Genomic DNA, 11020 nt, shown 5'->3' with positions numbered 1-11020 from the left:
AAAAAAGAGCCTTGTGGATTGTATGTGACCATACAATTTAATATTCACTTTGTCTGGACAAATGAAAGATTGGTGGGACATTGGGACAACAAACCCAAACAGGGAATGTCTCAGGCAAATAAAAAATATTTTCATCCGATTTATGGAAGGAAAAGTGCCGAAGGCCTTCTATGAGGTGATAGTGGGAGAGTTCATTTGGTTGATTTTGCACTGAGGAGAAAAAATATCAGAAATCAAAGACGAGTCCTGTTGTCTTTTGAAGGGTAAGTCCGGATAGGCCGGGACAATGGATTATAAGGATCTTAAAAGGGCCAGAAATCTTTAGCACTTCAATTTCTATTTTTAAAGATTCCATACTTTCCCATTATGATTAATAATAAAATTCTTTAAAGAGTCTTTGTATTGGGGGTACCTGGGTGGCCCAGTCCTTTAAGCCTCTGCCTCCAGCTCAGGCCATGATCCCAGAGTCCCCAGACAGAGCCCCATGCAGGGCTCCCTGCTCAGTGGGGAGTCAGCTTCCCTCTTTCCCTCTGCTCGGGCTCTCTCTCTCTAATAAATAAATAAATAAACAAAATCTTTTAGAAAAAAGAGTTTTGTTTTTTTTTTTAAAGATTTTATTGATTTATTTGACAGAGATAGAGACAGTCAGTGAGAGAGGGAACACAAGCAGGGGGAGTGGGAGAGGAAGAAGCAGGCTCTCAGCAGAGGAGCCTGACGTGGGGCTCGATCCCGGAACGCCGGGATCACGCCCTGAGCCGAAGGCAGACGCTTAACCGCTGTGCCNTCAAAGGCAGACGCTTAACCGCTGTGCCACCCAGGCGCCCCTAGAAAAAAAGAGTTTTTGTATTGGTCTTTAGGGACAGCAAAAAATGGGGCTCTGGGAAAATAATATATCATTCGGCTATCTTGGATATCACCCCCCACCTTGGATGATGGTGGGGGAAGGAGTAATGGAAGAAGTATTTTCCAAGAAGAGAATAAAACTGCTTTCAAGAAAGAATTCNCTATCACCCCCCCACCTTGGAGGATGGTGGGGGAAGGAGTAATGGAAGAAGTATTTTCCAAGAAGAGAATAAAACTGCTTTCAAGAAAGAATTCTTTGCGAGAACAGACTACTTGGGTGTAGGTGGTGGGGGTATCTGGAACTATAAAGAAACACTGGGGACGGAAGAGACGTTGTGAAATGCCATGGTACCTCAGCAGCGGGGTTAATAGGACCGTGGTCTCCGAGCGACCCTGTGCTGTGTGAGAGCGCTGGGAGCAGTGTCCCTCCGGTCTCTGGGAATGAGACCAGAGGCTCCTAGCGACACCGTGTGTCCCTGAGTCGTCCGTGAGAACGCAGGGGCTGCAGCCAGCCTGAGGGCTGTGGAGGGAGGACCTGCCCTGGGATGCAGGCAAAACGCTCTCAGCTCCAAGGGCGTGCCTCGAACACCACCGGCAGAAACCCTGCGCCGGGCCAGGTGCGCTCCGTGGCCAAAGCTGTCCCCACCGCCCTGCCCACTCCCGTTCCAGGCCCGCCCACACCCCAGTCACTGCCTTAAGTCGGCCCTCCGCTCCCTACTTCTCCGCGGGCACCGAGAGCTAGGGTCTCCACCCGCTTCCCGCTCCCGAGGCCAGGGCGCGGGGCGCTCCCACTGCGCGTGCGCCCTCGGGCTGGAAGCCCCCCGCGCCCCTCCCCCTGCGGCCGGACTTGGTACGGCCGGGACGGCGGTTGGCGTCCTCAGCGGCTCCAGCGAGCGGCGGGCTTTTCAAATCTTACCTTCGAAGGAGTGGCGGAGGCCCTGGCTGTGGCGCTGGAGATGGAGGGGCAGACCGTGAGGGGTCCCGAGCTCCGCCTGGCGGGCCTTCCCGCCCAGCAGGTGAGTGAGGAAGGGCCTGGCTTTAAGTCCTCAAGCCACCGTTGTGCCTGGTCGTCGAGAAACCCCCACCCCGCGTCTCCTATTCAGTGGAGGCCGGAAACAAAGGGAAGGACTAGGAGGCCGCACTTTTGAGGCTCCAGGGGAGCTTAGAAATCTCCTCATCCCCCACGGCCCCCGATTTCTTATGGAGGAGACAAACGCGAATGGGGAAGCAATGCCAGAGTTCCGCCGTGCGCTTCCGGGCGCACCTGCCCGCTGCTTCCCGCCACCCTCCAGGGTTTGGACGCCCCCAGTGTAGGCGCTGCAGGGGGAATGGAAGCTGCGGGATTTCCAAGAAGCCCATCCGAGGCCAAGGGAGGACAGTTCGCTTATTACTCGATTTGACGGGAACACAAGTACTGGGGCGCTGTCTACGCACGACAGAAACTTGAGGAGGCAGGGTGGAGGAGCAAACTTCAGCCTTGGACCTTTAGAAGAAGTTGGTTTGATAGTGGATTCTTTTTGAATTGGATAAGAAAGAAGTTTGATAGCTTACTATTTCGCCATGTAAAATGTGTGTTAGAAACCTTTTTACTTAATAGAGACCAACATTTTTTCTTGGGAAATCAGTTATTAAAATGTTATATTTTCCACTTAACCATAATTTTAGAGTCTTAAAAGAAAACGGATGTCTTTAAGCTGTATCTTCACTTCTATTTTAGTCTCCACCTTCTTTTACCTACTTCTGAGATAGATTAAACCATATGAAAATACCAGTTTCGTAGGTCAAAATTGGTAGTCTATTAGCAATTTTACATGGTCCAACCGATAATCTTTGTTTAGAAACTTGTCAGAGTCTTTCCTTAGAAACTTATTGTTAGAAACCTTAGTAGATACAACGTTGTTAGTAAATCTTCAATAATACTGAGAAAAATAAAGCAAGACATTTAGAATCATTATGCAAAATCCAACTCTTTTATTAGTAATGCTGTTTTATGCCAGCATTTCAAAAATTTCAAACATTTTAATGTAAAATACTTCTTTTCTGTCCTATCCGTTATGTACTTTAGCCGTCCCGTTGCTAACAAAATCTTGATTTCTAGTGAATTGGCAATCCCTTGAGGTTTTTGTATTACACAGGTGTTTGTATAGTGTTCAAGTATATTTATTTAGCTGTGTGCAGCAGTAATATTTAGGAATTATACAAAAGAGAGAAGAGGATAAGGTCATGAAAGAAGTTTAGCTACATGGAATGAAAATAAATATTTAAATATACACAAGGGCTGGGTTATTTTCATGTGAGAAGGTACAGTATTTAATGATTTCTTAGACAGCAAGAAAAGCAAATACTTGAGTTGTGGAATTCCTTCTGTTTGGATCTTGGATAAAAATTGCAAAATACTAATAGGTTTCAACCTAATATTGAAGGTAAGAGAGTTTTGTACTTGACTAACTGAATTTTTATTTTCTGTTTCTCCTTTGATACTAATGAAACTGCCGTCTAATAGGGATAGGACAAAAAATTCTGGGGTGGTCATAGCACTAGGGAAACACCTTTACTCAAACCTTGGAGTCATCTGTGAGCACACACAGCGTAGAGTATTGGCTTTGGAGTCAGATTAAGTTCAAATCCAACTCTGCTTGTTGTATAGTCTTGAATTAATTATCTGTCTTTTCTAAGTCCTTAGTTTCCACAGTTGTAAAATGGGCAAGATGCTTATCCCAGAAAGTTGCTGGGAGTTGAGAACCTCTTTAAAATATTTAGCATAGTGCCTAACACTCAGAATGTGCTTGAGAGAAAACTGTTTCTCTTACCATCTTTTGTCCCATTCATCTGAGATGTTGGGGAAGCCACTTATCTTTTCTTAAAAATATTTAAGTTTTTGAAATCTTAATAAAAATGAAATTCAAGAAGTAATGCTATTGATGCCAGTGGGCCGGTTTGGAGGACCCAGAGGGGGTCCCACAGGACCAGCCAAGAGGGTCCTTAGCTTCCTGCACGATGCAAATCTCACGTGAGCCCGCAGGAGGTGAAAGAGTTTATTGAAGATAGAGAGCAGATACAGATGAATGCCCAGGAGACTCAGAAAGAAAAGGAACATGAGTCTTGTCTTAGTTTGGGGTCTGAGGGTTTTTATTAAGGATGATGGTCTGGTGTATGTGTCCTCTCAGGCATCCAGGAATCGGTTAGAACAAAGATGAGGACCCAGGTGTTATTGCTTGGAGCGTGGGGTGGGGGGTGCTTTGGTGTCTAGGTGTCTAGCACTGGTGGTCTGGAATACACATATTGTAGATCTCTCCAGTCATTCTAATCTGGTTCTTCTTTAGATGTTATCTGTTCTAGAGAAATCATGAACTCCTTGTCCCTTACAAGGAAGACATACTCTATTTGCATTACAAGGCATGTGCAAAGTGGGGTGTGGGTGCAAGCCCTAGCAAGAATAGAAGCAGGAAAAGGAGCAAAAAGCAGATTTTTATGGAGTTCTTCAGTTTCCCTGTCTCGTTATCTCATTTCAGTAAAGTAAATGTATACAGAAACACGAATTGAAGAATTCTTTCTGTAATGACATTCCCCAAAATGGCCACTATTAATGATTTCCAGACTTTTTCTGTACATAAACAATTCTTAAAATAACATGCAATTTCTTTTAGAAGAAGGATGTATGCTGTATATACTCTTTTGCAATCTTTTTCATCACGGTCTCTTAGCTAACATGGTTTAACTATATCCATTAAGTGGGTGATAGTTTCTATCTGGATTATTACAGTTGTCTTACTAGCAGCCCAACTTCATTTTTTTTAAAGTCTGTGCTTAGTTTCAAAACTAAGGCCATTTTCTTTGCCCTTCCTTTGTCCCATTCTAGCTCTTCACACCTAGTATCTTTATGTTTTCTACATAATCTAGATTTTCACTTTTAAGTCCTTTTCCTATTTCATTTTTAGCCTTGCCCTGTCCATTTATTTATATCAGCCTGACTTTAGATACGTACATGATCAGTACAGTGCCATAAGCTTCGTTTGACTTGATTACAAGGTAGCTCTCATTTAGAAAACTGAAGAAAAAATGGCAAGAGGAAGGTTCCCCCTCCCCCATTCTTTGCTTTTTCTGGAGACTTATTTTCAGACACTTCTAAGAGGGATGTATATAAGCTTTTGTCTTGGGTCCTACTCAGTCTTGACTCTGCCATTATGGTTGAGGCAGCAGCAGTAGGGATTTTAGCTCCCTCCTATTCCACTTTGAGGTGAGTTAGCATCATCCTTGAGTGCTCAGTCTGTGCCCTCATTACAGGGTCATTGTTCTCACTGTGGATAGCACATCAGCTCTGGCTCCAGGAGAAATTTGCACCCCTTACTAACTAAAACTAAGTACTTTGACTCCATAAAGACTCCTGGCTGTAGTAATATCACTTGACCAGAGAGATTTTCTCTGTGAGTGAAGTATAGATGTGTACTAAAGTTGCATGGAGAACACAAAAGTAGCATTCATTTGAAAGCATACATACACTTAACAATTCATCCTACTCATGTCAGCCCTCCCAGATCCACAACCGCTCACTGTAGAACGGGGGGGTGGGGGGGGAGGCGGCGGATGAGCTAGTTTACTACGAATGTAAATTTGGCACGGTTAGGGATCAGCGGACTCTTCTATAAAAGAACAGATAGGTAAATATTTTCAGGTTTGTGGACCTCATGGTCTTAGTTGAAATTACTCAACTCTGCCATGTAGTTTGAAAGTAGCCTTAGATAATACAAATGGGCATGACTGTGCCTCAGTACAAGTTTATTTACAAAAAGGCAAGCATTGACTGGGCTATATTTTGCTGATCCCTGCTCTAAAGGATAGAACTCTAATGTTAATACTTTAGATATATCTCATTTCCTTAATGAATATTTAACCTTACAAATAAGGTAATTTAAAAAAGAAACCCTTACTTTGCATTTCATTTCTGCACTATTTCCCAAGCCTCTATAATTTTATAGTCTTTATTAATAAGTGATGAAGAGCAGACCATCTTCATTTATAAGATGGGAACCTTAGAAGCCCAAACTGATTCTTTAATGTGTTTGTGGCCACCTACTGGTTCCTTAAGGTTGTTGCAACTTTCCAGATTGCTATGGAATTTCAAGTCCTACAGCCCTGGATCTCTACCCTGGCGTACATGAATCACCAGAGGAACTTAAAAAACAGCAACAACAAAAACTCAGACTCCACCTCCAGAGAGTCTAATTGTTTTGGGGTGAGTCTTAACTTAGGTACTTTTATAAGGCCCTTCCTCTCCCAGAGATGATTCTAATATGCAGCTAGCTTTAAGAACTGCTGCACTGGTTCAACCGGCTGCTTCACAGTAATATTTAAAAAGCAAAATTGAATTTAATGGCAGCAGATGGTATTTGTTTATATTTCAGTTGTGGGGTAAAGCTATTCATCCTGGCTTCACATTGTTCCTTGTGTGCACTCTCCAAAGCTAACCAGCCTGCCAGAGCTTATTTCTATAGACATATGGGTCACATAATTATTATAATTAATTATTAATTACATTAAAGAAGAATTTACTTTGGGACTGACAAAGTCATAAAAAGATGAAACGGAATTGTTGAATTTGAGCCATGTGTAAAGAAGGAAAACCAGTAAATGACTACATTTATATAGTATATGAGTTTTGAGTTCTACTACTAAAGAAGGTTTTTATGTGGTAATTACATGATGTAATTACAGAAAGTAATTAAACAGATCTGTTTTTCTGCATGCGAACAGTGCATTTGATTGATTTGGATAGCCAAGTTAAATCATCTATTGCAACTTCCCTTTTAGGGTAATTTTCGTAGACTTGCTTTTCTAACTTTTAGGTTTTCCTTAGAAAAGATTGTCTTTTTAATATCTGGAACTTCTGTTATTAGATTCCATTTACATTTTTTTGTACAGATTTTGATCCATTTAAAAGGTAAATTATAACGTTCATTTTTTATCACAGAAGCCAGCATGGTCACCTTACTTTTAGAAATAGATATACTGGAGCATTATTATGTTTGTAATATAGTAAAGAGTATCCAATGATTTATAATTTTTTAAAAAGCCACTGTGAATTAAATCAGAATAGTACGTTGCAGTTTATAGAATTTTAATGTTACATGTGTAACTTGTATATAGAACCAGGCCATTACAAAATCATTGTATGGAATAAAAGACTTTCAGAACTAAAGTGATTTAGTAGTTTCATGATGACTCTTAAAACTAAAGTAAACATATCTAAAAATGTATTCTAAATCTCTGTTCCATCCAATAGCTAAAGCTTCTGACATTTTCTGGGCACAGTGCTTTCACTCTTGCTTCTGAGATTTTATTTACATTGGCTTATCATGGCCGCTAAATCTTAGTCCCTTTTCCAGCGTCTTCTCCTTTAGAAATTTTTTCCTTGTTAATTCAGTGTAATTAACCACATTTTACCATTCTACAAAACAACTTATATAATATGTGCATGCGCTATATTGCTTACATTAGTTACTATGTTATTTTATTAGATTCCTGAGGTTGTCCTACAACAACTTACCAAAACTGGGTGGCATTGTATGTGTGTGTGTGTGTGTGTGTGTATATATATATAGCAGGCCCATATTCCTGCTAAGGGCTGTGGGAAGAATTCTTCCCTTGCCTTTTCCAGCTTCTGGTGGTTGCTTGGTGGTCCTTGGCTTGTAGACTCATTACTCCCATCTCTACTTTAGTCTTTGCGTGTAGTTCTCTCTGTGTGTGTCTCTTTCTTCATGTGGCTTTCCTATAAGGACACCAGTCATTGCGTCTGGGCCCATACTACTCCAGTGTGACCTCATCTTAACTAATTACATCTACAAAAACCTATATCTGAATAAGGTTACATTCTGAAGTTCTGGGAGGACAGGAATATTTGGGGGACATTATTCAACCTTGTGAAATTATGCTAAGGATATGTAATGTTTCTCACCCTTGTTTCTGTTCTTTTTCTCCACTAGGTTGTAAAGACTTCCTAAAATAAGAAATTAAGGTTTTGCAAAGAGCATTTTCAAACAGCTATATCTTTTGTGCTATTATACATTAAAACTTTGTTACTTTACCAATATGTTATAACATTAAAATGATGTCTAGTACATTTTCCATCTATTGGGGTAAAGAGAAATGTTATAATTTTGAATTTTTGCTATCTTTTAAGAATACTTTTCTCTCTCTTTTTTTTTAGGATTGCAGCATTCCAGAAAAAATAGATTTAGAAATTCGAATGCGAGAAGGAATATGGAAAATCCTTTCTCTGAGCACTCAGAAAGACCAGATCTTGCACGCAGTTAAGAATCTCATGGTATGCAATGCTCGAATAATGGCTTACACATCGGAGCTACAGAAATTAGAAGAACAGGTTGCAAATCAAACTGGAAGATGGTTAGTAACATAGTTTTCCTATGGCTTTTAATGTACTCAAATATTTGAATAAGAAAGCAATATAATTTAATTTTAATGTCAAAAAATCACCAAACTTTTAAAAAATGAATACACCAAAGTAGTCTCTGATATTATAAACATTTTGGCAGTAGAACTCAGAGTAAACATAATATTATAGTAGCAGTTTTCACTAGGAAGTTTTGTTGTGTTCCAGATTATAAAATGAAGTGGTTAGGAAGCAAGAACTGAGGGAATATTTTAAGAAGGACCAAAACTGGGGCCCCTGGGTGGTTTAGTCAGTTAAGCCTCTGACTCTTGATTTCAGTTCAGGTCAGGATCTCAAGTTTGTGAGAATGAGCATCGCCTCGGGCTCCACACTCAGTGGGAGCCTGCTTGAAATTCTCTCCCTCTCCATCTGCCCCTTTCCACCCAGGCTCTCTCTCTTTCTGAAATGATAAATAAATAAATAAATCTTAAAAAAAAAAAAGGACCAAGACTGATAGTTCAGTATATAGAAATATGAATTAAAAAAAAAACAAATTGCTTAAAAAATGCTAATAAAGAGGTACTAGTTGAGAGTAATGGAAACTTAGGTGTAGACATTGAAATGCACACTCCTTTCATATGGTGAACATAAGTCCTAGAGAGGCAAGCAACCTACTCAAGGACATGTCACTGGCTAGCGATAGAAGCTAATGAGGGGTTGCTTAGGATTTGCTAAGTATCTTCTGGTCCTTGTTCTCTCTGTTACTCTGTGCTGCCATTTTATATCAGGTCTAGGATTTGTTTATGAAATTTACATCCTATCCCATTTACAATGCCAAGTGTTCTTGAACCTAAAAATTGACTCAACTTTATTGGTTTCTTTTCTAATATAAATGGTCCTACATCAGCCATTGTTGATCAGTGCTAAAGCTCTAGCCCTACTGAAGAATTTCTTGTTATACCTTAGTGGCCATTGTGTTGTTCACAGTTCACTTCTACTAAATTCTTGAAACATAAGATAAAAACACAGGTTACAGAAGGAGATTTTTGTAAAAATAAAATGTTGATGAGATTGTGATATAAAAAAGACTTGCGTACAAAGTAACTATCTTTATTTGCTGTTCTGCTTTCGGATAGCTACTTAATCTTTTTGTGCCTCAGTTCCTTCATTACGGTTGGCAAGATAATATTTACATTTTGAAAATTAAGATTACATTAAAAACCTAATCTAATACTTTTGACATAATTATTATTCAGCAACTATCAAATAATTTTCACTATTATTTATCCCTGACATTATAAAATGAAATTATTCTTGTGTCATAATTTAGGAAAATATTTTTTTAGATGGGCACACCTTGGTTTAAGTTAGTGCCTCTCAAACTGGGTCACATATATCACTGAGAGTACCTGATTATGTGTCAGGAGGTATACAAAGCCATAGGGTAAATATGGTATATCTTCTTTATAACCATGAGATTTTAAGATAAAACATGAGAAATTTGAAACTGTGGTATAATTTGGGTTATTCTACTCACAGAGATATATGTTCTCCCCCGCCCCCCAGCCTTTTAAGGACATTTTGTCAGAAGGGGGCTGTTTCAGTGGAAGAGTTGGAGAAGCACTGGTTTAAGTACAGGGTGGGACTAAGCACTTGCTATTACATCATCTCTCACAGTTACATGAAATACTCCTCTGGGAATCATATCTGTCCACGTTTATGTTCTTTACATATTTTTAGTGAATTGTGAATTAATCATTTTGTTAATTTGGTAGTATGACTTTTCTAAAGTTACTGATTTAGAAAAATGTTAAATAAACTTAATCCTTATTGGATTGATAGAAAAAAGATAGGAAAAAATATTTGGGACTCTCAACTAGAAATGTGTATGATTTTCAGTTTTTCTTTTCTTTTCTTTTTTTAAAGATTTTATTTATTTATTTGACAGAGAGAGAGAGACAGCCAGCTAGAGAGGGAACATAAGCAGGAGGAGTAGGAGAGGAAGAAGCAGGCTCCCAGCGAAGGAGCCTGATGCCCTGAGCCAAAGGCAGACGCTTAACAACTGAGCCACCCAGGCGCCCCTGATTTTCAGTTTCTTTAGGGATTATCTTCATTAGATGAAAATAGCTTTGCTGCTATACACACATTTATATTTGTTTTTAATTCCTATACAAAATTTTCTCCCTTAATTATAAAATTATTTCTTTAAAGAAATCTGAATATTCTCTATGAATTCTTTTGTTTACAATTCCATTTTATCATGTGTAGATATAACCTGATGTTACTGGTCAAATATAACTAGAAATTATAATACTTCTTATTACATAAAAATGATCTAAATATTAAGGAGAGTCTTATGATAGTTTTTCAGTTTCTGGAAGAAAGTTATGTAAATTATGCCATTTGATTAGTCAGTCAAATATTTACTGAATACTACTTGTAGAACAATTATTAAGTACTGTGTTGGTGTATACAAGCTCAACAGAATTTGTCAAAATATGAGAATATTTGTCTGTTGAGCAGTCAAATATTTTACCTTTAGAGACTCTGTGTTCTATTCCTTAGCTTGGTTTTGATAGTCTTTAAGGTAGAAAAATGCTTTGTTTTTACACTGCTACCAGAGTTAAAATGGCATTTTAATGAGTCTACTGCCTACCTCTAGTCTATCTTCTCTAGAATTTTAATATAAAATATCAAAAAATGAATATATCTAGGCTTTGTCAAAGAAGAACCAAGTCAGTATGGTAGACTTGAGGAAGATCTGATGAAAGAATTGGATCCGAATCTTCT

General features: G+C 39.2%; 1 protein-coding gene across 3 annotated transcripts in view; it reads left to right on the top strand.

The window, feature by feature from the left end:
* Positions 1 to 1402: 1402 nt before the first annotated feature.
* RTKN2 (rhotekin 2) overlaps positions 1403 to 11020 on the top strand; it is a 79933-nt gene continuing 70315 nt past the window's right edge. For all 3 annotated transcript variants that reach the window (XR_004626127.1, XM_034662571.1, XM_002915104.3), the window contains exons 1-2: positions 1403 to 1859; positions 8048 to 8244. Coding sequence is in view for 2 of the 3 variants with exons in the window: in XM_034662571.1 (XP_034518462.1) it covers positions 1800 to 1859; positions 8048 to 8244 (257 nt within the window). In the remaining variant the exon portion in view is untranslated. The remainder of the gene's footprint in view (positions 1860 to 8047; positions 8245 to 11020) is intronic.

This window comes from Ailuropoda melanoleuca, chromosome 6 (genome assembly GCF_002007445.2).
Source record: "Ailuropoda melanoleuca isolate Jingjing chromosome 6, ASM200744v2, whole genome shotgun sequence".
Classification (NCBI taxonomy): Eukaryota; Metazoa; Chordata; class Mammalia; order Carnivora; family Ursidae; genus Ailuropoda; species Ailuropoda melanoleuca.
The sequence above is the reverse complement of the archived record's forward strand: the minus strand, read 5'-3'. Positions and strand labels throughout refer to the sequence as shown.